Source organism: Podarcis vaucheri, assembly GCF_965113315.1.
Source record: "Podarcis vaucheri genome assembly, chromosome: 7".
Classification (NCBI taxonomy): Eukaryota; Metazoa; Chordata; class Lepidosauria; order Squamata; family Lacertidae; genus Podarcis; species Podarcis vaucheri.
Window position 1 is genome coordinate 30,200,538 of NC_138765.1, and position 25,518 is coordinate 30,226,055.

The following is a 25,518-nucleotide window of genomic DNA, read 5'->3' on the forward strand; positions in this document are numbered from 1 at the left end:
TCCCGCGGAGCTAGTCCCTCCAGTTCAGAGGGAGTCCGCCATTGCAGGGGGCGCCACCCCGGAAGTGAACAAGCTCAGCTCTCATTGTACTGTTGTTTTCAAAAAGTGTTTCCCCTCTTAATCCCCCCTCCCAGCAAACCACGGGGTTCGTCTGAGCATGCTGATTCCTCCCTCTTGTTCCTCAGTGGCCCCATTTCCACCCCCAATGTGGGCACTCACCACCTGCATCTGCTACTGGAGGAAGTGATGATAAGGGCTCAGTTACCACTCATGAGAATAAGTTGTATTTTCCTGGGACCTGTGCAGGGTTCTGAAGAACATGGCAATGGTGAAATGCTCCACTGTCTTTTCTGCACTTGTTGAAGACCTTCCTTCTGGATCCAGCTTTCAAAGCGCAGAACTTTATACCAGTCTGTCTTTTTTTCCTTACATTGTTTTTACATACAGAATTATTTTTAGTTGATTGCATATATGGAGTTGTTTTCCACTGTATTTACATGTGGAATTGTTTTTATTGATGTTTCTGCTGTGAGATATTTTATGGAAAGCAATTAAAAAATGGCGTCAATAATAATAATTGCACACAAGACCCTGTCTGTCAGTAACTCTTCCTACCTTCCCTGGATCATGGCCAGACCTGATTCCTTCAGACTCATGGTGGTCTGGGCTGGACCAATTCTTCTGCACAATGCTTTTCTACGCATTGCAAATGATTTTGAATTGAACTGATGATCACTACACAATTTGTTAATGGTGGCATAATCCCTCAAAGATGTATCTACTTCTTTTTCACTGTACCAATATTTTGTGCTGCTGTAACCTCTACATTCAGCCCTAGTTTAAATCTGGGTTTGAGATGTAAACATTTCAGCAAATGTTGTTTTCAACATGCACGTTAAAAATAGATGAAATCTGTCTTTATAGGTTCTATTTGTTGACTAAGACTGCAGTCCTAAAGTTGGGGAGGAGGAGGATGTGCCAAAGGCAGATCATCTGCCTCATCCAGCCCCCTGTTGGGCTCCCATCAGTGGGGCAGCAGTGAGAATGGATCAGCTTTTTTACTCCTAGGGATATAGGACACAGCCTTATACGGAGTCATTGGCCCATCTAACTTAGTAATGTCTATGTGGACTGAAAGCAGCATTCCAGGCTTTCAAACGGTGATGTTTCCTTCCTAGAGATGCCAGGGATTGAACCTGGGACATTCTGCATGCAAAAGCAGATACTCTACCACTGAACTCCACTAAACTACAACCCTTCCCCAACCTTCCTCTGGCCTTGTATTGCTATTTCCTTCTCCCTTTAGGAACAATGGGAAGGAAATTCACTACACCACATCCAGGGCTGCTGTAGTTTCCGCCCTGCCTTGGAGGTGTTTCGGAGGACAGTGAAGGCTATTTGCCCTGATCTGTCCAGCCATGCCAAGCATCAGTCCCGTTCCCCCCCCCATTTGCTTCCACCAGCATCTCAGCTTCAGCAGCAGGGCAAAAGCAACGGAAGATACCAGGGCAAAATGGAAAGGGAATGCAACATGGGATCTCCCACAAGGGTTGCCAGGTCAGGAGCATCCCAGACCCTCAGATTTCAGGGTCCAAACCTTTGACCTAGGGGCAAGCATTATCCGGTCTCCAGTTAGGAAACCATCCTAGGGACTGTAGGATTGCAGGGTTGTTTGTCCTTCAGAATAATGATATCCCCCTTTCCGTTTTTGAAGACTTTTACCCACACACACATAGAGAGAAACAAACAGGAATAATGGAAGCAGCAACAGAGTAATAAATATAATCCCTTTTAATTTACTGATTTTTGCCTCAGTATCAGCAACTACGTTGTGTTGATGACTTAAATTTCACCTTCACTAATAAATTCTCATTTAAAATTTTTTTAAAAAAACTTATACAAGTAACTCTTTCCCTGCCTTCTCCAAACAGAAATTGACTGCAACCTAACCCTCCTTACTTGAGAGCTCCACTGAATTCAATAGGACTTACTTTTCAGTAGACATGGTTGCGACTGTACTGTTCAATGTGTCATATATAGCATCTCTCATACTCTAACCAGCTATTGATCTGCAGACCTTCTGTATTTTCCCATTTGTCACCTCACTTTGCACTTCTGTGATTAATTAACCCACCAATTCTAATTTCTCAGTTGGCATTGCATCCTTAACGTATCTTAGAAGAAATCTTAATGGTGTTAACAGTATAAAGTGAATGGTAATTGTTCTTAGAAACTCAACAATTTCCTACCAATCTATATAGGTTTCTATACATCCCTATCATATAATAAAGTCAATTTCTTTAGTTAAGTAGGGCTGCCATATGTCCCAAACATTACTGGGATTTCAAAGCCAGAATCGACGTTCAGGGGGAATTTCCAAAAGGCAGCGCTTTGTCCTGGATCTTAGGCAAATTGAAAAACAATGTGGGGGGTTTCCTGGCAACCCTAATCCAAGTATCCATCCTAGCTAAGATACGGCAGGTAGGAAATAGTTTTGACACAGAGGTGGCGAATGTCCAGCCTGGGGGCCAAATTTGGCCTGGCATGGGTGCCAATTTGGCCCATGAGGCTGTTTCCCCCCCAAAAAAAACCTTATCCACCTACCCCACAGCATATGTAATGTCATGTGTGGGGCAGGTAGATGCACATCTGAATTGGTTGCACAGCAAATCCCTGTAGGAAACAGGATGGGACTCATCACCTATCAGCTGATGAGTGGTGACTTTGACCCCACAGGATGGGCTGTGTGACCGAATTCCCCATGAAGAGCTTGATCATCAAGCTGATCCCTTCAGAGTGCAGCTTTGAACTCGTCACCCATCAGTAGATAAGCAGTGGCTTCAAGCCTGCTTGATCAACAGCACTTCAAGGAATCACAGAGGCTTATTTTAAAGCCCTGCATGGTGCTTTAAAGTCCCCAAAATATTCTTCAACACCAGGTGATTGACAGATGGGTAACCCCGCCTACATGTCAAATCTGGCCTCTGAGAGGTAGAGGATATAAGGAGTTGGCCCACTGGCCAGGTCAGGTTTCCCATCCCTCCTATAAGAGACAGAGCTGTCTCAGTGGTGGCCCCTTGTTGATGGAATGTTTACCTCAGAGGCCTGCCTAGCAACTGCATTAATGTCCTTTCAGCACTCAGAGAAAATGTTTTGTTCTCCTAGACATTTTTAAAATGTGCTTTTTAAATTACCAGTTTCTGCTGTCTTTTTATGTGTCTTCCACTCCCTGGCATTTTAAAATTATATGTTACTGCTGGGTATGGTTTTTAACTCCTTTTTATAAATGCTTTTGTGTTGCTCATTGTTCAGTTCTGTTAATTTTATTTTGTTGCAATATTATATAATGCAGCATCTAATAAATTTTGTAAGTGAATAATTAAACGTGACTTAGTAGGTTTATAGATGGCACCATTCTCACATTTCAAAATACATATCTGCCTACTCATTTCACTCAGCCTCACAACAACACTGTGAGGCAGTCATATATTAAGCGGTATACAAATAAAATAATCAATTATTCTCTTTTGACAGCTGGGGAACTGAGGTGGAGAGTGAATTGCTGAAGGAAATGTGCCAATGAAACTGTGCTGAACTAGGATTTGAAAAACGAAGACTCCTATAGGGCGGCATGTTATCGACTGACAATAATTCAAGGTGAAAAAAAATAAAAGATAAGAAAGAAACTTGCATCAGATTAAGATTTCAGCTATTTGCCCTATTTTTATTTTTAATCTAGTGCTGCAGTTGAGTTTTCAAAGCTCTAATTACCTGGATATACTTTACTGCCTTTTACAAATTCTAATTTTTGCACAGCCCAATGGAGCAGCTTCTTCAGGAGGAGGAAGATGACCTATTTACATTTTCCACCTTCATTGAAACGCAGTCTGAGGGTTTGTTTACCACACTGCATAGCTTGCTTTAACTTCAGTTCTGTTTACACAATCCAAATACAGTGGTACCTTGGGTTACAGACGCTTCAGGTTACATACGCTTCAGGATACAGACTCCGCTAACCCAGAAATAGTACCTCGGGTTAAGAACTTTGCTTCAGGATGAGAACAGAAATCGTGCTCCGGCGGCGCACCAGCTGCAGGTAGGCCCCATTAGCTAAAGTGGTGCTTCAGGTTAAGAACAGTGTCAAGTTAAGAACGGACCTCCGGAACGAATTAAGTACATAACCCGAGGTACAGTGGTGCCTCGCAAGACGAAAAGAATCCGTTCTGTGATTCTCTTCGTCTAGCGGTTTTTTCGTCTTGCGAAGCAAGCCCATTGACGGATTAGCGGATTAGCGCTATTAGCGGCTTATCTGCTGATCGGATCAGCTGATAAGCGGCTTAGCGGCTTAGAAAAAGGGGGGGGAGGGAAAAAACCAGCAGGAACTCGCAAGACATTGTCGTCTTGCGAAGCAAGCCCATAGGAGATTCATTTTGCAAAGCACCTCCAAAACGGAAAACCCTTTCGTCTAGCGGGTTTTCCGTCTTGCGAGGCATTCGTCTTTCGGGGCACCACTGTACCACTGTATAAATTCAGGGGTTCCAAAGAATCTAAAGAGAGGTGGTGGCAGCAGTGGGGACTGTCTTGACAGCAGCAATGCGTTCAGTGGTGCCATTGGGGTAGGACTTTGGGGACAGAAGACCAAGTCCCCACTTAGAAGCAATAGCAGAAGCCACCCCCCCCAAACACAGCAGTGGTGGATTGCAACATTTTGAAGTGGACCCGGAGTAAAACCACTAAGTCCAGAGTCTAAAGTAACCTAACTGTACCACTGGATGTGTTTCTGACATGACTCGTTTCTTGTGAGTACAGTAATTAGGTGCAAAAAGGAAGGAAAAAACACATGTTATCTCCTAGTGATCGGTTTCTAAGAACTGAGATATGGGTTAGGGGTGGTCTCAAGATGCCTGAAAGTTTAACCTGCAAACTCTACTTTCTACTTAACCCCAGGGGTCAAGGAATTAGGTTAGATGGTCCAAAGGATTTATTACATGGTCCACTGGGGTGGGGCAGGACATTATTAGTATTATTACATTGTCCTAGGGCAGGCTACAGCAAGTAAAACAACATTAAAATCAAAACACTATTACACAATATATATATTTTTAAGTTTTAAACAACTTAACATTACAGAAATAAGGTGGATCCTTAAAATATACATCTTGAAAACCAGGATGAACACCTGCATCTTCATATTCCATGAAAACTACAATAAAGGTGCACGTCACACCTGTGTGTGTATTGCGGTTGGGGGGGGGAGTTCCACAACTTAAGGGCTGCCACAAAGAATGCCCTTTCCTGCCTCCCCCGACCACCCCCAAATTTCATTAGTTTATTACTCCTTCAGATATTAGGAGTGTATCTTATTTCTGTATGCTTGCCAGTGACCCTTTGCATTTGGGTTGTGACATTGTTGACTGTGAGTGGTTTATAGAATAGTAGAGTTGGAAGGGACCACGAGGGTCATCTAGTCCAACGCTCTGCAGTGCAGCAATCTTTTTGCCCAGCGTGGGGCTCAAACCGTTGACCCTGAGATTAAGAGTCTCATGCTTGACCCGCTGAGCTACCTTGTTGAGTGTCTTTATGTATGAGTGGCAGATAGATGTAATGTTTGAGGTCGTGAATGGTTGTAGTGGGTATGTGGAATGGATGATGAGTGAGATTGGATGAATGATGGTGTGTTGTTTGAAATTTTATATTAAATTTCTCTGTAGTGCTCTCTGATTTATTATTATTATGTTTATGGATATTTCTATGTATTTTGTTAGGTGAACTATTTGATATGGCTTTGTTGTGCTTATTATGTAAACTGCTCTGAGATCCTTTTGAATAGTAAAGTGGTCAATAAATGGAAATAGTGATGATAATAATAAACAAACAGGCAAGCATGTATTTCTAGGTACCTCCCAATGGGGCAAAATTATGCACTTCCTACCCCTGGGGCTCTGTGCCCTCACTAGAGCATCCCCCCCTTCAGCCACAAAGACAAAAAGGGGGGTGTCCCTCTCAGTGTAACCCCAAAGAGTGCTCTGCAGTGGTTGGATTTAAAAACAATTACAGGAAATGTCATCAGCCACCCACTGTTTAACCCTGCTCTTCCTGCATCGGGAGAATTGTCAGGCGACAGTTTTAAGCTGATGATTGTGACGTTTGCTCCCAGTTGGACTTATCAAGTTTTCAACAGATTTTTAAATTGGATATTTTTATCTGTATGATTTTTTAAAAAAACCAATTTATTACCTACCCAAGCTTTAGGGATGTGGTGGTGGTAGAGATAAATAGATCAATAATGAAAGGGATTTGCAGAGGGCAAGGCAGAAAGAGATTCTGGATTCCCGAGATTCAACCCAGAAGCTTGAAAAAGGTCACATCAAAATTGAAAGATCAATTTGCTCCATGGCACCTTCATCAGTTATTCATGAGGCCGGGTGGCAGACACTTAGTATTCACAATTTGAGACATATCCTTAGACTGGAACAGCCTATTTAAATAGTAAAATTAACTTTTGGGGAATATTCCACACAGGTCCAACACAGACGAAATAGCAGGGCATCTTTGTAAACTTCCGCCTGCTCAGTATTCAACACCCATTTCCAGAGAGTGAAGTCTTCACACTTCAAGTTTACGTTCTATTTCTCCTGAGGTAAAGTGGTTAAAAATAAAAAATAAAAAACCTTGTGTGCTTGTCAATAGCCAAAAACTAATAACTTCTTGCTTTTCTTCCTGTTATGTGGCTTAACAATTAAGAGGAAGTGTGGAAGGGAGAATAACGTGCCTCAAAATAAGTTGAGTATTTGAATTTTGCCATTTGTCAGGGCTATATACATACAGATACTTCGATGACCAGGCGTGACGGTGGCTGATATGCTCCTTAGAACAGGAACACGAAGGCATATGATGCTCTCTGGGTGTGTGAGTGTCTTGAATCTGAGCAGAAAGGGGGAAACTTTTTAATCCTGAGGGCCACAATCTCTTCTGAGCAGACCTCTGAGGGCCAGCGCCAGAGGCAAGAGTAGATGTAAATTTCATCTTTGTAGGGTAGGGTAGTTTCTTCAAACAGCTTCCTCTATTCCCCTTGTAGGCAAGCAGCAAGTGTTTTCCAAGTTCAAGGGCACAATCCAGTCAGGGGAAAACATTCAAGGAGGCTGCAAAATAGGGCTGTTGAGACATGAGGCTTGGGAGGGTGTGTGGTTTGGGGCGAGACCAGAGAGGGGGGGGGGTCTGGAGGGCTGCATTTGGCTCCAGGGCTTGAGGCTCCTCATACTCCCCTCCAGTGCATCCAGCAGTGCACCAGAAGGTTGGTGGTCTGAGCCCACCCAGGGACAGCTGTGGGCAGGATTCCTGCATTACGGGGGCTGGACCATCAGGGTCCCTTCCAACTCTACAATTCTGTGATCCCTGAACTACAGATTCCCATTACCAGGCTTTGGTGCCTAGCCGCCTCCTCTTCAACTGCAAATCTGGCAGGGTGAGTTTTATGCAACCTAAGGCCCGGGGGGCTGGATGCAGCCCAATTGCCTTCTCAATCCAGCCCACGGACAGTCCAGGAATCAGCATGTTTTTACATGAGTAGAATGTGTCCTTTTATTTAAAATGCATCTCTGGGTTATTTGTGGGGCATAGGAATTCGTTATTTTTATTCAAAATACAGTCCAGCCCACCACATGGTCTGAGGGACGGTGGACTGGCCCACGGCTGAAAAAGGTTGCTGACCCCTGCCTCATGCAACCCACATGCAGTCAGCTGACTCCAAAAGCCAATCCCTGCTCACCAGAGCCTATAAAGCCCTGCTTTTTATGACTACTGTCACCAGCTTTGAATACTTTGGACACTTTTCAGTAGAAGAGTGTGCAATACAATTATCAAAAACAAATAAAAGCAGTCTACTGGAAAAAAGGTAGAATTTTTATTTTCTCAATAGGAAATGTACTTTTTACAGCATATGTTTAACTATATACACAGAGGCATTATATTGTTCATGTTACATACACTTTTTTCTAGAGATTTCCAAAATAGGTATGTTCTCATTAAAATGAAACTTCTTAGACCATTCTTTCAAGACCTTTGCTATAGCAACAACTGCAGCAAACTCCTGTATATGAAGCCTGGGCGACATAGACAAGGGAATGAGGTGGTAGAGATATGAGGTGATAAAACAGAGTGCATCACATTAGACGGTGGGTGTTGGGAGGGATCACCTTTGTGAATTCTCCTCTGCACTAGGGATGGGGGCTCTCTGGCCCTCCAGATGTTGAACTATCAACTCTCATCACTCCTAGCCAGCATGTCCACTGGTCAGGCATGATGGCAGCTGTAGTCCAGCAATATCAGGAGAGACACCTGTACCCCAATCCTATTCTTCATGAAAGACTCCATGTGAGTAGAAACAAGGAGTGGGGCTACAACCCCTCTCCCTGATGTGCTAGATATTTACCTTCAGGAATTATTATTTTTTTGCTGTAATATGGACAGCATTCCAAATTTGAATCCTCACCTGTCCCTTGAAGTGAAACATTCTATTTTACCACCTTAATCTGCTCCACGTAGAAGACAAGTTTCTGTTCAATTCTAGTTAGTTTTGTACAGATGAGGATACCGTCTATATAGATATACATATTTTCAGCAGAGATCTTCAACTGACCTTGCATTGTCAACCCAAATAGAAGAGTTTTTTGTACCTTGTGCTACAAGGCACGGCATGCTGAGAAGAGATGCCTTTTTGGAGAGATGAAGTAAGTTTCATTAAACAGCTTTTCCTCCCAGGGTCAACTTAGTACACAGTTTATAAGAGCCAAGTTTCCAAACTATCTGGTTTCGGAGGTTAATCTATCTGCTGTCTTCTGAATCGTCAGCCTCATTAAAGTTTTACTTTGCCCAGCTGTAGCATTAGCAGAGTTATATAAAAAAAGGATTCTTTGGGAAAAGTGAAATTAGTATTTCAGAAGCCAATTACAAATCTATAAAACAGATTAGTATATTTCCAACAAGGCCACAAACACAGCAAACTGTGCCACAGTGCAGCTATTCAGGATCATTGTTAAACATAATCTCTTAATGACTGTAATCCTGAGTCTCCCATTATTTAGTTTTCTAAATCCAGAGTCTTATGAAATGAGAAATTAGACTGAGAATTTATTTTCTAAGCCTCTGTCAGAGACGCAGGTGGGAAGAAGGAAAGATGTATGACAGAAATGCACTTATAAACAGCCATTTAACATTTATTTTTTTAAAAAATAGAAAGCCGAAAGGAATTATTGTTTTCCTTTAATCCAATTTGGCGGCCTTCGATTTAGCGGCTTAAATGGCTGAGAGGGATGTGTAGGGGGGACCATGGGGGAACTTACCAAATATTAACAAAAGATGTTTAAGAATAAATATAAGGACCACTGTTGTCTAGTCAACTAGCCAAACCTCAGTATTTGAGTTCTTCCTAGATGGCAAGTATACAGAGAAATCTAAGTGAAACTGCTCAGCATCTCCATCAATGTGATGGATGAGTCTTCAAACATTTTGCTGCAGCAAAAGAGCAAAGGTCAGTTTTAGGAAGAATATCCAACAGCTGCTGTGTGTTTTTGGATGAAGTACTTTCAAAAGGCAAAAGAGAAAAAGGTTACAGAGCCATACAAACCTGTTCTGACATTTGAAACCATAATTTTGGTTCAAGTTTTTTTTCTTTTTAAAGTGCAAAGCTATATGTCTTAAGAGAAAATATGCCTGCTCTCTTCTGAAGCTGGCTGAAGAATGAACGAAAGAACCCATTACTGCCCACTGGTAATTCAAAGAGGCGGTTCTTGATCTTTCTCATTTTAACAGCTAACACAATTTCCCTGTTTCCAGTAAGGGCTCAGGAAGAATGCAACGAGACAGACCCTGCTTCTGATGGAGCCACCAAAAAGAAAAGCAAACACTGGTCCTTATTTTTTGTCTCTCTTTGCTAAGACCTATTTGAGTGAAAAAAAGAGTGCAATTATAGCCTGCCCTTTGGAAAGGGTAAAAAAAACGCACATCGGATTCAAATTATTGTTCAGCCATGGTGCAGTTCATCACCACAAAGGATCAATACCATGCTGTTTTCCAAAGAATCTCACCTGTTACAATCTCTCTTTCCTAACCACCTGTGAATCTTCCTTCCCTCACAACCTTTCCCAGTTGTTGGGGAGGGTGCATGCAAAGGCCAGCTCCACACCATACATTTAACAAACATTTATAGCACTTCAGCGGTCATGGAACCTGAAGTCTACCCCTCAGAGAACTACAATTCCCAGCATTCTTTGGGGGAAGCACTTTAAATGTGTAGTGTGGATGTGGCCCAAAACTGTTCCAGGTATGGATGTATGCATGCTAACCTTTACTGACCCAAGTGCCACATTCATCCCTGGTGACCCTCTGGGGGCCACAAACCAGCAGTGAGCGTGGGCAAAAGTTGGTGTGGATGCGTCTTTGTCTGTCTGTCTGTCTGTCTGTCTGTCACACACACTAGCTCTCACACATGCAAACAGGCACTCACTCCTGTTTGAGCTGATCTATACAGATCAGGTGAAGGAATGGGTTATCACCCACCCTAGCTCATCAAAACACTGATTGATGTGGACGGGGTAATTTACATCCCCCTCAGGGCACTGGGCTGAGCAGTCTACTTTATTTTCTTCTTCTTGCCAAAATCAATGGGGTCTGGGATGAGGAAGGGGGGAAGAAAAAATGTGCTTGGGGAGCCACATCAGATTTTAAAACAACCTCGTACATAAGGACAGAAAAGTGACTAGCCTAATGAATTTTCCAGTGGATGAGGTACAGATACTGCATCCCGCCTCTGGTAGCTCAGCTGGTCTCTGTGATTTGCCTTCACGGAATTCATTTTTGCCTGTGGCAATTAGGCAAGTGGTTAAATAAAAAGCTGATTAAAAAATGTACAGCCTGCTTTCTTTCCTGCTTAACAACAGGGCTCCAAAGCAGTTTACAATCAATAAAATAAGCAAGAAAGTATTATTCTTTTAAAAAGGCATTGGCAGTGATCAACTTTCCAAGAACAGAAAGTGGTGGGCACGTGTTTTAACACCCGCTCTCCAAACCACTTCCCAGCACATTGAAAACAAGTAAGTCAGGGAAAAGGGAAAATGAGAAGTCTTCTTCCCAACACTAGCTTTCCGCCAAATGGTGAACTTCCATTCATGTGATCCATGCGTGTGCAGCCTGAAGTGCAGGAACAGAGTTAAGACTTCCACTGCTATTTGGATACATGAAGCTTAAGATTGGGTAGAAACCACACGGGGATGAAATTGCCCCTCTCCCCTGCATGGCTATATGAACATTTTCCAATGGACTCAACTCATGTCAAGCTACAAAGAGGGTCAGGGTCCACTGGTGCCCCATTCTGACACGTTTGGACCAGTTCCACAGGAATTTCAGGGTGGTGCAAAGAGACTGCTCATGAGACATGTTCAGATGTCAACTTCCTGTATTCCTGGCTCAAAGCACTTGACTGTCATTTCTCAGGGGAAAAGAATGTTATATTCCACCTCCACCTCCCAGAATTGTCTACATGGATAGCCAGCCCTGTACATCACACTGTGCACACTACTCCAGTCTCACTATGGTGTCCCAACAGGGACAGGAGGTCCTTTCTTGCTAAGCCGAGATACAATGAAACCAGGCTGGTGGCTACCTGGAGGTGGAAGTTGCTATCAGCGGTGTGGCCCCTGCTGTGTGGGAAACAAGAGAAGAGGCAGAGCATTTACACATGGCCCTGCCCTATGCAGCTCATGACTTCCCTTCTCCACAGCATCTGAAAAGGGCCTAGGCATCAAACAGGTTTGATTTCATGGATCAGTAGGGCAGTTTCAATAGTTCTGGTCCACAGATTAGGCAGCTGCTTCAGCCTGTGTGCCATCAGTACCAAAAGAACCCTACTGATGCTTATTAAAAGCATCTGGCTAGGCTCTGTCCACTCAGCTGCTGTGGGTTGGCACCAACATGCCTGTGGGAGGAGCCGGCAGGTCACAGAGAAAAGGGCTAGAGGGCCACAGCCTGCCATTCCCCCACCTAATTCAGCATCACCTAACCCATAGTAACCTTCCCTGTTTGAACCAGCCAGAAAGCCAACTCCGCCTCGCTGTATCTGCCCCAGAGCAACCTCCTTCCTTGTCAGGCTGCTTCTCTTCTAGAAAAAGTAACTCAGATCACTTTGATGTTGCACTGCCGGCACCCACCTCACAAGACACAGCTGATGCTATCACAGTTTACCACGAGTATTCCAATGGGAAAAGCAGTCTAATACTGTAATGTTAAGTTAGACAATGTTACTTAATTTCCATAATATATGTAAACTGAAGGGGTTCTTGAATAAATATGCTCAGGAGTATCTCATCATTTACATAAAAAGCAATGGTTTTTTTAAAAAAAGAAATATATTTATATATATATTTATATATATATTTAAGCATATATATTTATATATATATAAAGATTATTTAAGTATCTAAAGCTTTGGTCTAAAGAGTTATATGGTGACATTATAGCATCCATCTGGATCAGATGTTTGCCTCGCCCACCCTTCTTAAGGAAAACCCTCCGGTTAAAAAAAATCACTCAGAATGCAGTGCATCAAGTTCTCAGTGGTTATGTAACTTGAAAAGCTGGTCAGGAGAAAAGGAAAGAGAGAGAGAGAAGACGTCAGAACCCAAAGAGGTGGTCGTCTTTCCCCGCCACTGTAGAGGAATCTACTTTGTCCCAGTCAACAGGAGAGAGGATTTCGGCGCTTTGGATATCTTGTGCAGTCAAGCCAATGTCGAGGTCTTGGGGGTTAGTCCGAGATTGTGCCAGTCTGAAAGAGGAAGAAGAAGAAACCCTGTGAAGGGACCTGGAAAGAGTTGTGTATGCAGGACCACCACCAGAAACAACACCATGGGAGACACCATGGGAGTGAGAGAAATGTCAACAGGTATAGTAAAGGAGGTGGACCACTTCTGACTAAAGTGAGGGTTACTTCTGAATGTCCCTCTCCTCCCCAGGATGGGGAGTAGGCAACCCTGAAAGCAGAAAGCCAGCTCTTCAGGGAGAAAGGTTCTATTGCAGGCATTTGCCTGCTGGTCCTCCTGGTATCCTACTGACGCGGAGTGTTTCAACACAGAGCAGAATTCCAAAAACATGAGTCCTCCCTCTCCAGTATAAAGTGGTGTAGTCCTTTATGTCATTTATTACATTAATATCCTGCCTTCCTTCAGGGTGTTCAAAGTGGCATGCATGGTTCTGCCCCGTAGTCCCATTTTATCCTTACAACAGCTCTGTGAGGCAGGTTAGGCTTTGATTGTGCGACAATGATTTATAGCAATTTTATTGAAGTCCTTTTTCCTTCCCCCCCCCCCAGCTAGTGCATAGAGGGTCACTGTTTGCTACAAAGCTATTATTGTCACTCAAAAGAAACCAAACTATTTCTGCTGGGGTGTACCTGCTTGTTGGTGTGAACAAAGGTTCAGAAAGCGATCTATTTGGTCTCTATGTAAGGGGTTAGAAGGCTAATGGAAAATGAGTGATGTCTTCTACCCAAGGTTGATCAGAAATACAAAGTCTGTCTGCATATGGAACCTTGTTGTAGCAACCAACCAAGAATGAATGGGCATCGCTTGGAAATGCAGTTCAACAAAGGCATTTCTTAAGGAAAATGGTGAGAGTTTGGTCAGCTAACTAGCTCTAAAATGCTCTGTTCTCAAGAATGGATACCAAAGGGAAAATCTGGTGTTGGTTGCAGGTCCCTTCTGGATTCTATCCAGAAGTACCAACTTATGGACTTCTCTGCCACAAAATGTGGTGATGATGACAGCTAACAGGAACCTCTGTGTTTGGAAGGAACCATGGGGGAAGCCTGCTGCTATCTAAGCTGGTGTGCTTCCCAGACATGGGCGTAGCCAGGGGGGCAGCTGCCCCCCATCAATAAAAATCAATAAAAATATATGGTTGAGGTCCCCCCGCAAGGCCTGCTTAACTAACAAAAGGCCTGCCCCCCCTGCAACAAAAATCCTGGCTACACCCATATTCCCAGAGGCATCTAACTGGCAGTGGTGGAAAGCAGGATGGACCTTTTGCAGCATGCCTCTAAATACCAGTTTCTGCCAAGTCCAAGACGGAAGAGGTGCTTTTGCATTTGCAGGCATCCCAGGGCGATCTGGTTGGATGTTTGGATGCTGTTGAATGCAATGAGCCATGTCTCTCTCTCTCTCTGTGTATGCACAGTTCCCAAACTCACAAATTACCCTATTTATTTAAAATTCACACGGGGTGGGTGGGGGTGGGGGTGTTCTTTGAATTCCCAAGCAATGCCAGGCACTCCCTGCTAGTCTATACCCACGCACAGACCACTCACTCTAGCGGGAACTTGACACATCATTAGCTGAGGCCACATCTCACAGGCAAAAGGCCACACTGACCAAAAGCAGCAGCAGCAAATATATATATACGAAGTGCCACATTGGAAAGTCTCAATTTGCCTCCCTGCGGGGCGATTTGTATGGACAGGCCGCCACAACGTCTCTCCAGCACTGTCTGCATTAAATTCCAGTTGCTCATGGCAGCACTCAATGTTTCTGGAGACGAGATCAGGAATCTTAACTCCTCAGGACAGCAGCACAGTGGCAAAGGGAATGGAAATGGCAGCAGCAATCCCAACTGTTCAGCGTCTGCTGGCATCACCAGAAATTTCGGGGCAAGGGAGATTACACACACATACACACATACACACACACACCAGAAGTTCTACTTGCATATCCATTAGGATTACTTTATTGCAGCACTGTTCTGTTAACCTCATGCAAACACTGAGTATGTGGGAAGCAGAAATACCGGTTGCAGACTGGGCCAGATAGACTGTTGCACTTAGGATGCTGCAGTTTAGGGGTTCCACTTAAAATCCCCCTCCCTTTTGCAGGCTGCTGTTAGTTATGGAGAAGGCAAGATGCAGAGGTGTTGCTATTAGCAGGCTTCTGTCATAGAAATGGTACAGGGAAGAGTTATTCCTGGCACTACAACCTGATCTAAACTAGAGGAACCTGTGGCTGCTTTTAAGCCCTTTTCTCCAAAGTGGGGAGATTCAATCACTGAATGTCCCATGCAGGGATGAGCAAATCTGATGATTAAGGTTTTTGTTTCTCATTTTTCACATTTCCAAATCAGTTTGCCTCCCCCCTCCTTGCCCCCCCAAAAGGTCTCATACATAAAAATTATCTGCTTATTGGGGCACCTTTCTCCTAATGCACAGGTCTTTTGCTATGTGATTTCCCCTAACATACATAGAATTGGAAATACAACTTCCCTAATATAATGCATTTTTGTATATTATCTTCACCAACCTATTAATTTTGGGGCACACTTTACCCTGCAGAACTGCTGCTGGTCAGTGTGGACAATACTGAGGTAGATGCACAAGTGGCTTAGTATAAAGTCTGCTTCCTATGTTCCTGATTTATGCATTTTCTGTACACATTACTTAGCTGGAGAACAGAATTGCAAAATTTTGAGAAATGAGAATTTTGAAGCATAGCTGTGTTTTGGTTTCTGTATGGTTTCTGAAAGTGCCAAACAGGCTTGCCTTTAAATGTGAACTGAATTGAATTTCTACCCCTTGGCTGTTATGAAGATGGAGGTGGGTGGGTAGAGGAGAAGAAGGAGGAGATAGGCAGCTCCCCACAGAGCCATGCATATAAGGAGAGGAATGAACCACTCCCTGCTCCTAGGGATCAATATTTCAGGCTACACTCAGGGCAGAAGACGGCACAACTCAGATTCAATAGAAGCCACAGCATATCACCATACACCCTTTACAAGTTAATCATTTTTTTTAAAAAAATGTCGGAAAATTCTGAGACGTTATAGCATCTAGTGAATTTCTGTCTGCTCTTTGAGCCTGGGAGATTTTTTGGGGGGGGGGTTGCTCTCCCACAAGCCAGAGGGCTGCATTTTTTCACTTGGAGCAACCTTCTAGGGGCTGTAAGCATGGGCAGAGGCAAAAAGTAGAAGGAGCAAGAAATGCAACTCTTGCCTTTGTACAGCAGGCTACATTCCAGCCCTGCAAATGTCAGAGGCTTCTACACACACCCCTCTCCATCCAGACGAAAAGGCATTCTCACTCTCCACATCCCCTCTAGACAAAAAGACTTGAAGCTGGGTGAGTGAGGGGTATGGCCTGAGGAGAGGGAATTTTGTCTCGGGTGGAGGTGTGACTTGGGGAGGCTCCCAAGGGCCAGGTAGAGAGGCCTGGAGGGCCACATTTGCCCCCTCCCACAGGCCGGAGGGTCTCGTCCCCCCGCCAATAACTTGTTCTGTTTGGATTCATCTTCTGTGCCCCTCTCAGGCACAGAGGAGAACCAGCAGCACCCTGCAACCAGGGCTGTCTCTTTTTCTGCAGAGAACACTGTACGCTGACAACCTTGCCCAAATGTGTTCGTAAAAATGACAAACATGCACATTTCGTTACTTCTGCATTAGTAAAGCTCCGAGTTCAATGCTTCATCTTAAAAATAATAATAAATACTTTGCGCTGTTTCAGCCTTAATGGTGGTCAACTGCTTGCAGTGCTGCATTTAAATGAGGCTTTACGTTTTAAGGGTTGCATTAATGGTGCATTGTGGTTTTTAATGAACCTGATCCCTGAGATTTTGGACCTTAGCTCCTGAGTACAATGCAAAACTTCATGTTTAGGGTTTTGTATCAAGGAGGATAAAGCTGTCAGCGGCTCCTGGCTCCACATTCGGAGGCAGCAATGCTTCTGAATACCAGTTGTTGGGGATCAGAAGCGGGGAGAGAACTGTTGTGCTCATGCCCTGCTTGTGTGTTTCCCACAGGCATCTGGCTGGCCTCTCCGAGAATAAGAGTCTAGACTAGAATGAGCCTTTGGCTTCATCCAGCAGCCAGGCTCCAATTACGTACTTTTTTTTTATTAGGTACCTAATTTTTAAGGTGCTTGGTTGTTACTGCTGTTGTTTTGCTGAGTGGCCCCAGGTTGCCCTGCTTCCCTATGTCAGGAGGAGAATCTCTGCACATCACTCCACATTCAGAAATGACACCCAGGAAGTTCTAACGAGTGCTTTTAACATCACTTGTGAAAACACCCTGCCAATGTGGCCATGCATACGGAACCCAGAGCCAGAGGAAGCTGCCATACACTGAGCCAGCTCAGGGACTGCCAAACATTTTAGGCCTGTGGTCATATTTGGAATTTTGAGCAAGTGCTGTGGTCACTTCTTCCTTTGCCACCAGATCACACACACCTTGTCTGAGAGACAGAGAGAGACAGACAGAGAGGGGGGGGGGAGAAAGAGAGAGAGAGAGAGAGAGAGAGAGAGAGAGAGAGAGAGAGAGAGAAAGCATGTACGCATACAGACACACAGTTTTCTCAAGGTATCTGGCTAAAAGCTGGATCCAACAGAATTGGACAAGAAGAGGAAGTGAGAAAGAGTGTCCCTCTTCCAACTTCTTCCATCAGCTCTATGTACTTTTCAAGGGAGAAAAATGTAGCCACCCTCACCACCTCATGACCAAATGAGCAGTGAGAGGGAGGCTCAGAGGTTTGTGGAGAAGACACCAAGGGCGCCATTTTGATAATCCCGCTCTAGACAATTTACAGGAACAATTTTAGAGCAGCCGCTGAGGACCTCTGGAGGGTGGGCAAGGGGCACCAGAAGAAGTGGTAGCTAGCAGTCCCTGCATCCCATCCTTTAAGAAACCAGCCAGTGGGCCAAATTCCTCCTCCTCCTCCATTTCTGGGGGTGCAAAAATCACCTGTCAGACTATGAAGTGTCTGACGTTTATGTGTCTGGTGATGCACTGCCGCTGTTGCAGTGAAATAAAAACATGGAAGAAACTTCCTGTTCTTCTCCTACCTCAGCACAAAGGCGTGCAATATTTTTCGCCCTTCCTCCTTGCCTCGCCCTCACCCTGGATGTGGGTCGCGTAAAATGTTGTGATTTCTAATGTGGCTACTGTGGTATTCTTTTTTTGGTGGGAGGAAGTGCTGATAGAGCTCCTTGCCAAGGGTGCAGAGGTACCCCTCTGCCTGCAGGTGGGGATGTGAAATACTGCGCCTTCAATTTGCTACCTCTGCTCATGCATACGGCAAACATCTTCTAGCCAGGGCTACATCATTTAGGGAGTTTAATTCCCCACCTTATGCACAAATTAGCTCCTGCCCTAAGAAGTTATCAAAATATTTGACTTATCCAGGCGGCTGCAAATCCCATTGTTCAATTAGGCAAACAGAGCACCTCTGAAAGGGTCAGAGCACAGCAGACAATTTCGATTAGAAACATTAAAATGATTTTTTTTTAAAGAGCAGTCACTAATCAAGTCTGTTTCCTGGGCAGTCCCTGGTGGAAAGACACTCGTGAAACAAATTAAGAAAATTACCTTGAAAAAGCTTCATCCAGTCCGTCGTCCATTGCCTTTGTTATAAAGAGAAGGGGGAGGAAAATTAGACCAATCTGAAATGACAGTTACCCAGCTCCCAGCTAGCAGGCAAGCATTACAGGGTAGATTTTGCATTTTCTTTGCAATTTCTTAAAAAAAATAGAGGTGTGTGTATAAGGGGGACGACGACAATGACTACAGAAAGCAGTAGTTTGAAAAATGTTCTGAGGGACCTGGGGGTGCCTTGGAGACTTAGTCCAGTCTGTCCTATCTGGAATGGTTTCACTTGTTCTTATATCTCTTTATATATCTGTATACTGTTGTGACCCTCCATGGATCATTATGAAGAGTAGGTAAGAAATCTTTTATGAATGAAATAAAATGACCAAAATCAGGGGATCCTCGGTGGGAAGTTTTTGTTATTTTTTATTAAATTTGTATACCTCCTTTCATCTGAAGCTGCTGCCTATCAGCGTGGACCAGTGATGGGCAAACTTTTTGAAGTTGGGGACAGTGTTCCCTCAAGGAAAAGTGGTCAGGGGTTGCAGTCCCATGGGGGGCAGTGTCACAGTTGGCTAGGGGTGGGGCCAAAGCCAGAAGTGCAAAGAAAGATCCCCTTCTCTCCCTCCCATCCCCTTGCCCTCTCTCTCTTCCCTTCTTCATCCATTTATCCTTTATCTCATACACAGACACCACAAGCTTCATCTATGCACACATACCTCATTCATCCAATTCATTCTTTCTTTCATACATGCCCTTCATTCTTCCATCCATTCTTCGTCTTCTCTTTCTCCACATGCAAACATACACCCTATTTATCCCATGACTAGTGCACCCGGCCAATGTCCCTTGCTTATCTATCACTCTGTTCCCCCTGCACCTTTGTGTTACATCACCGCCAGGAGAAAGATAAATGCCACCAGGCAGATGTCATATTAACTATGCTCATTATGAGAATGAGCAGCCGGCTCTCACACTCCTTTCCTCCTCCTGACAAGGAGGAGCCGGGAAGCTTCTGATTAATCATAGCTTGTCAGGTCTTCTGACCCAAGAAACTGTGGCTCAATATGATGTACAGTATAGTTTGATGGCTTATGAAATTGCTTGTTTCAACAAACCACAGTTAACACTTACCACAGTTTTGGGCTTTGTCTGAACCTTAAACTGCAGTTAATCTAACCTGCAAGCCAAAGCTTCCCCACTCCTCCTCACAGTAACACGTGAATTCTTCCTCCTGCACATTTTACCAAGATTTTAGTATGCGCGCACAGCATACTTACCCACATGACGTTGTTGTTTTCTGATGAATGTGGCCCAAAGATGCTTCCATCTGACTGCGTGGAGTTTGCACTGACAGTCAAGGGAGTTTTAGCAACATTCTCTAGGTCTAACAGGTTCCCTGTGGTGACCGCTGCAGGTGGACAGAAATGAAAGGGGGAATTAAAGAAGGTGAGGCGTAGGAGAGAAAAGGTTTGTAAGCAGGGTAGGAGAACCTTTGGGCCTCCAGGTGTTGGTGGACTCCAACTCCCACCAGCCTCACTAGCATGGCCATTGGTGAGGGATGGTGGAATTTGTAGTCCAGTAAGAATGGGAGCCCCTTCATGGATCACTGCCTTGCCGTGGCGAAGGGGCTTGAAGAACTCAAAGAAGCTATGAACTACGCCGAGCAGGGCACACAAGATGAACAGGTCAAGGTTCTCCACAGCTAATTCAGAGGATTCCTCTCCACCATGTATGGCCTCTAATAGAGACATCCTCTTGGGGGACTTCCGGGTTGGCGCCATCGCCGAATGGCGGACTCCCTCCGAGCTCCGGAGGGAGTCTGCTCGGCAGGGGCTGGGTCCTACCGCGCCGGCGACGCGGGGACCCTTAGAAACCACGGGAACGGATCCCGTGGACATGGTGACTCGGCTGGCACCGTTATCGCTCTCCCGGCTTGTGAAAGAGCCTTTTTAAAGGCTACGGATCGGGCGCCGGGGAGTAGCGTGGTGCTTTGAGTCCTCCGCTTCCCCTGCCGGGCGCAGCCGCATGCCATTCGGCGGAGAGCGCTGGCTTCTTCCAAAGGAAATTCGGACAATTGATCAACAACCCGTGAGTAATTGGGCAACCGGGTTTAAAAGGAGGAAAAAAGAATTTTTTTTCCGGATTTGGCACGAGCGGGAGGGGATCCAAAAAAGGAAGTCAGTCCCCTCCCTGATTGTAAACATGCTAAAACAAGGACTGAGAAACCAAGATCTATTCAGAAGCTTATTGATGATAAAAATTACCAACTCCACGATGTGAATTATAAGAACTGTGCTGGAGGAGAGGAGTCGAGGGTGAGGAAAAAGCAACCCCCCCCTGGGAACCGGGGCGATTCGGACAGCCTGGCGAAGAGAGATGGAGATTTTGACAGCTGTCAAAGGAGCTGTCAAAACTGGAAATTATAAAGAGGACTTTGCTACAAGTTCTTTGCTGGTTAATTTTGTTACAATTTGATATAAATATGGATACAAACTGTCGGGAAAAAGAAACAACAAATTGACTTTTGGATTAGAGGATACAAAGTTATTGTAATCCCTCTAGAGGGGATTCGGGACATTACAAGTGTCGTATGTGGAAAAGTACTCTGGGATGTGTAAAGGTCTTATCTCCTGGGAAAGCTGCAGAACTGAAATATTATTTTGTCTACAGAGGTGACTATAACACAATAGAATCTTCTATTGAAGCAAGAAAGGAACTGGACGTAAGTCTGTGTCCCTGAATAACAAACCTCTGTAGAGACGTTAAATTTTGGAACAAGAATGTTTTGACAGCTGAACAAGACAGAAACCTGAGAAACCAAGAAATAAAAGAGTAGATGACTGAATACGACACGGAAAGAATAATGGGAGGAGCAACAAAAGATTAAAGAAAATTAAAGGCCTCTATTAGATTGGATTTTCGAAGTTAAACATCATTAAGACAACCAAATCCGAAGAAAACAGCAGGATGGACTGAGATAAATTTGGCTGTGGACTTAAGATCTCCAGGCCGACAACATATAGACAAATGGACATGGGGAATCAAAACCGGGGAAGGGAGGGGGAACCTTAGAATCCAAAGGCTTTGTAACCAACTTTTTGAATTTCTCTATACTTTCTATCTTATATTCTTTATAACTTTAATATTTTACGTTTCTGTTTTTTCTTTTTTTTAGAAAGGGGGAACTCGTGGAAGGAATGAGAGCGGATCCTGGGGAAAATTTTGTTCTATTATAAGACGAGGAGTGATGCTAAGATGGTGTAAATTTAAATTGGTTTATGAGTATAATATATTAGGTTTAATTGGGGATGAGAACTTGTGGAACCAACTTAGATAAAGGGGAATACAATCGGGAGGGGAAGGAGGAAGTCCCAGAAAGAAGGTTATGAAAAGAAGGGTCTAAATTAGTTTCTCTTTTTCTTTCTTTCCTTTATCTTTCTTATTTTCTTATTCTGTTATTATTGGAAATTTTAATAAATATGATTATAAAAAAAAAATAATAGAGACATCCTCTTGGATTCATCGGTCGATCTTTAGAAAATTTATATACCACTTGATTATGGGGCTATCGGGGAGAGATTGTTTGGAACCATCTAGGGGCAACATGTTCTACCTGCTGCATCCCAGCAGCTTTATAAGGAGGAGCTGCCACCAAGCTGTTTGGGCCCTCTGACATATGAGTGGGGGGCTGCCCTTTTAGCACAGACATGTACGTATTTGGTTTTTAAATAGCTTTTGAAATGTTAAGATTTTCTTGTCCCTGAGTGGTTTAACAATTCATCCCTCTTCCTTGGGAACTCAGGGAGTTGAAGTTATGTGAGGGGAACAAGGGTCTCCTAACAACTCTCAGCACCCTAACAAACTACAATTCCCAGGATGCTTTAGGGGAAGCCACGACTGTTAAAGTAGTCCGACAGTGCTTTAAATGTATGGTGTGGAAGTGGCCTGTTTGTGTGTTTTGGAGGGAACAGACTGAGCATGGCTTGTCACTGCAGAGAGATACAGGCACTCTGCAAATGATCAGAGACTACTACTTCACAAGCTCCAGGAAGCAGTATGAAAACCAGGCTCTGAGACGGAGTCCTAATGGCCTATGGCATGATATTTATTTCATCCTCTTCTGCCAGAAAAGCATCATCCTCCACTCTCAGTGCAGAGCAACCACATTGATCCCATTTTATACTCTGCCCCGAGCACAACACAGTACCCCTTTCCAGTCTACCCTGCTTCGATTTAAGATCCTTCAGCTTTTCCAATGAATGAAAATTCCTGCAGGACCTTTTAGGAAAACACATCTTTGCATTCCACTGGCAGTATGTCCTACTTTTCTGTTTTCTCTCTCTTTCAAATAAGCATATATTTGAATTGCAGAAATCCTTTACAATGCACAGGAGTTGGGAGTTTTTGGAGACAGGCTGCGGGGCACCAATTCATCTGTGGGCTCCTCCATGAGGAGTCAAGCTGAGGGGGAGATGTCAGCTGGCAGATTTTGGGTGCCATTAAGGATGGCAGAGTGAGAAAGAGGCAGATGTGTCTCGCCTGTGACGTGACTCACTGGGAAAGTTCTTCTGTCCTAGCTTAATCTTGGTGTGAGATGCACACAACAGGAACATAAGGAAAGCCTGCTGGGTCAGACCAAAAGCCCATCTAGTCCAGCATCCTGTTTGTTATGGTGACCAACCAGACTCTGATGGGAAGCCCAGAAGCAGGACCTGAGCAGAACAGCAACTTGCCCTGCTTGTAAGTCCCTTACATTAACAGGCATATTGCACCTGCCATTGAAGGCAGAACATAGCCATTGATAGGATTCATGGAGGATATGGCTCTTTCAAAGCCATCCAAGTTGATGACCATCACTTGAATTCCATAGTTTATCTATGTGCTGCATGAAGGGCCAAGGGTCTGGGTAAGGAGAAAGGTCTTTGGGCTCATTCACAGTTCCATTTGTCCCACCACTTTCCCCTGGAAAAACCTGTGGTATAACACTGCATTGGAGCAAATGGCAATGGATTTTCCATGGATTGCTCTTGGTTCTGATTTACCGCTAAAGAGTGGGTTTTCTGGGGGGAAAGTAAAGCAAAACTGCTCGGATCTGTGCCTTGAAAGCAAGTGGAAAACTGTTTGGACCTGTGTTTTCTAAGCATGTGACAAGTGGAATGGAGAGGGCAGCCCTTTGCCTGGCACATAAAAAAACAAAGCGGGTGCCAGGAGTGCCTCCATGGTGAAATCATTCCACCACTGAAAAGGCCCCATCATGTGTTGCTGCCCTCCCAACCTCCTATGGAGGGGGCACACAATGAAGGGCCTCACAGAGAAGCATCACGTCCCAAGTGACTTAACGTGTGGACTACCTGTTGATTCATACCACCTTAGTCACCAAAATACCTACAGCAGTCATGTGCAGCAGGAATGGGGAAGCTTCCAGGGGCCACATGGCAATGGTGGGCAAGGCCAAAGGCCAAATAAATGTGAATGTTACCTTTGCACAGAAGGCAAGTTTCTTCACACTGCCACATCCTATCTCTGTCCTCCATGCAGGTATGCCAAGAACATTATCAGTATTCGAGGACAAATTCCATCCAGGCAAAAACAGTAAAAAAGGTTGCAAAGTCAGGCTGGTTTAGGGTGCAGCTTGGGAGGGTGTGTCCCCCAAGGGCCAGACAGAGAGGCACGGGGGGCCGCATTCCGTCCCCAGGCCTGCGGTTCCCCCATCCCTGATCTATTGCCTCCACTGAGTGGCTCTCCAGGGTTTTAGACAGGGAATCTTGCTGGGGATTGCTGCTGGCGTGGTGTAGTGGGAGACCAGGGTTCAAATCCCCACTCAGCCATGGCACTCACTGGATGACTTTGGGCCAGCCACAGTCTCTCAGCCTAACCAACCTCACAGGCTTGTTGTGTGGATAAAAATGGAGAGGAAGAGAACCACGCACACCACCTCAAGCTTCTTGGAAGAAAGGTGGGGTATAAATGTAATGATAAATTAATAAAATAAGCTGGGGGGGTGGCCTTTGGCATGCAGAGCAAGCAGCAGAGCTACAGCCCTTCCTTCAGAACCTCAGAAGGCACCTGTAACCAAAGCTTCAGCAACATCCGCATCTTTCAAGAGGCAGATTAACTACTTTGAAATCAGCTGAAAGACCCACAAAAAACCCAAACTCCAGATTCAAAGATATTGGACAAAGCCAAAGCAGAGGTCAGATTTAAAGATTCTGGGCACGGAAAGTTTATCCAGCCCTTCAGAGCCAGCCTTTTCGTCAACTTATATCTGTGCTACCCTGAGAGGCATTTTTGGAATGGAGTGGATGTTAAAGAGGATTTCTTCCCTATCAAATATACATGCGGATCAATACGACGCAGCCGCTTTGGACGGGAGCCCCTTTTATGGATGACTTCCTCAGTGCCACTTTGCAGCATCTCACCCGCCAGGAGGGGAAGAAGACAGGCTGTCCCCTCTTTGCCCCCCCTTCCCTGCCCCGCCAGTTCATTTGAGGCTATTTGCGCCACGCAAGCTTTAGAAGATAGCCTTTGCCACCAGACAATTGCAAGGAGGATATAGCTTAAAAACAATACTCGGAAGGCATGACCCCATTTTTGCAAGCTGCACAATCCAGACCGCTAAGAGTTTTAATGGGTCCCTGGGAGCGGTTTTCAGAAAGCTGCTTGCAGGAGTGTGGAGGGCTGCCTGCCTCCCTCCCTCCCTCCCCCTTCCTTTCGCCTCCCTGAGGAATAACAGGCACGTAGGATGCATGATGGAGGAGTCGCAGAGGTCAAAAGGACTGCTAAGTCCTTGATGGATTTCAATCAGGGGGTCAGTGACATCTGTATACATGACATGCACCTGAATCTGAGTGTCTCCAGGAGATGGGGAAGGATTTTCAGTTACTAAAGACCACTGACAACCAGAGATGGAACTGTACCCACCCACACCCTCTCTTTAGTTTCTGCAAGACTTGTATGGTGAACGTTTGTGCATGTGTGCAAGAGAGGGAAGGTCAAGTGGGCCCAGGTGGAAAATCCCAGAAAGCTAAAAAGGCACCACCCAGGCACCAGGTGGTTTTAGCAGGCTTGGAGAAATCTCAATGTTTCCAGAATTTAAAAATGAAAAAAAGGGGGGGGGACCTTTGAGTG

The 25,518-nt window shown here is 44.7% G+C and overlaps 1 protein-coding gene and 1 long non-coding RNA gene across 3 annotated transcripts in view; one reads left to right on the forward strand and one right to left on the reverse strand.

Moving 5' to 3' along the window:
* The first annotated feature begins 1,653 nt into the window (after window positions 1-1,653).
* On the forward strand, window positions 1,654-7,268 carry LOC309536713. The gene is made up of 3 exons (XR_014221711.1): window positions 1,654-3,260; window positions 3,535-3,657; window positions 6,523-7,268. It is a non-coding gene; the product is annotated as an uncharacterized lncRNA (long non-coding RNA).
* Window positions 7,269-11,146: 3,878 nt separating this feature from the next.
* LDLRAP1 (low density lipoprotein receptor adaptor protein 1) overlaps window positions 11,147-25,518 on the reverse strand; it is a 66,314-nt gene continuing 51,942 nt past the window's right edge. For both annotated transcript variants that reach the window (XM_082231815.1, XM_082231816.1), the window contains exons 7-9: window positions 19,668-19,798; window positions 18,388-18,422; window positions 11,147-12,817 (exon numbers count right to left, since the gene is read on the reverse strand). In XM_082231815.1, the coding sequence (XP_082087941.1) occupies window positions 12,667-12,817; window positions 18,388-18,422; window positions 19,668-19,798 (317 nt within the window). In that variant the 3' untranslated portion in view covers window positions 11,147-12,666. The remainder of the gene's footprint in view (window positions 12,818-18,387; window positions 18,423-19,667; window positions 19,799-25,518) is intronic.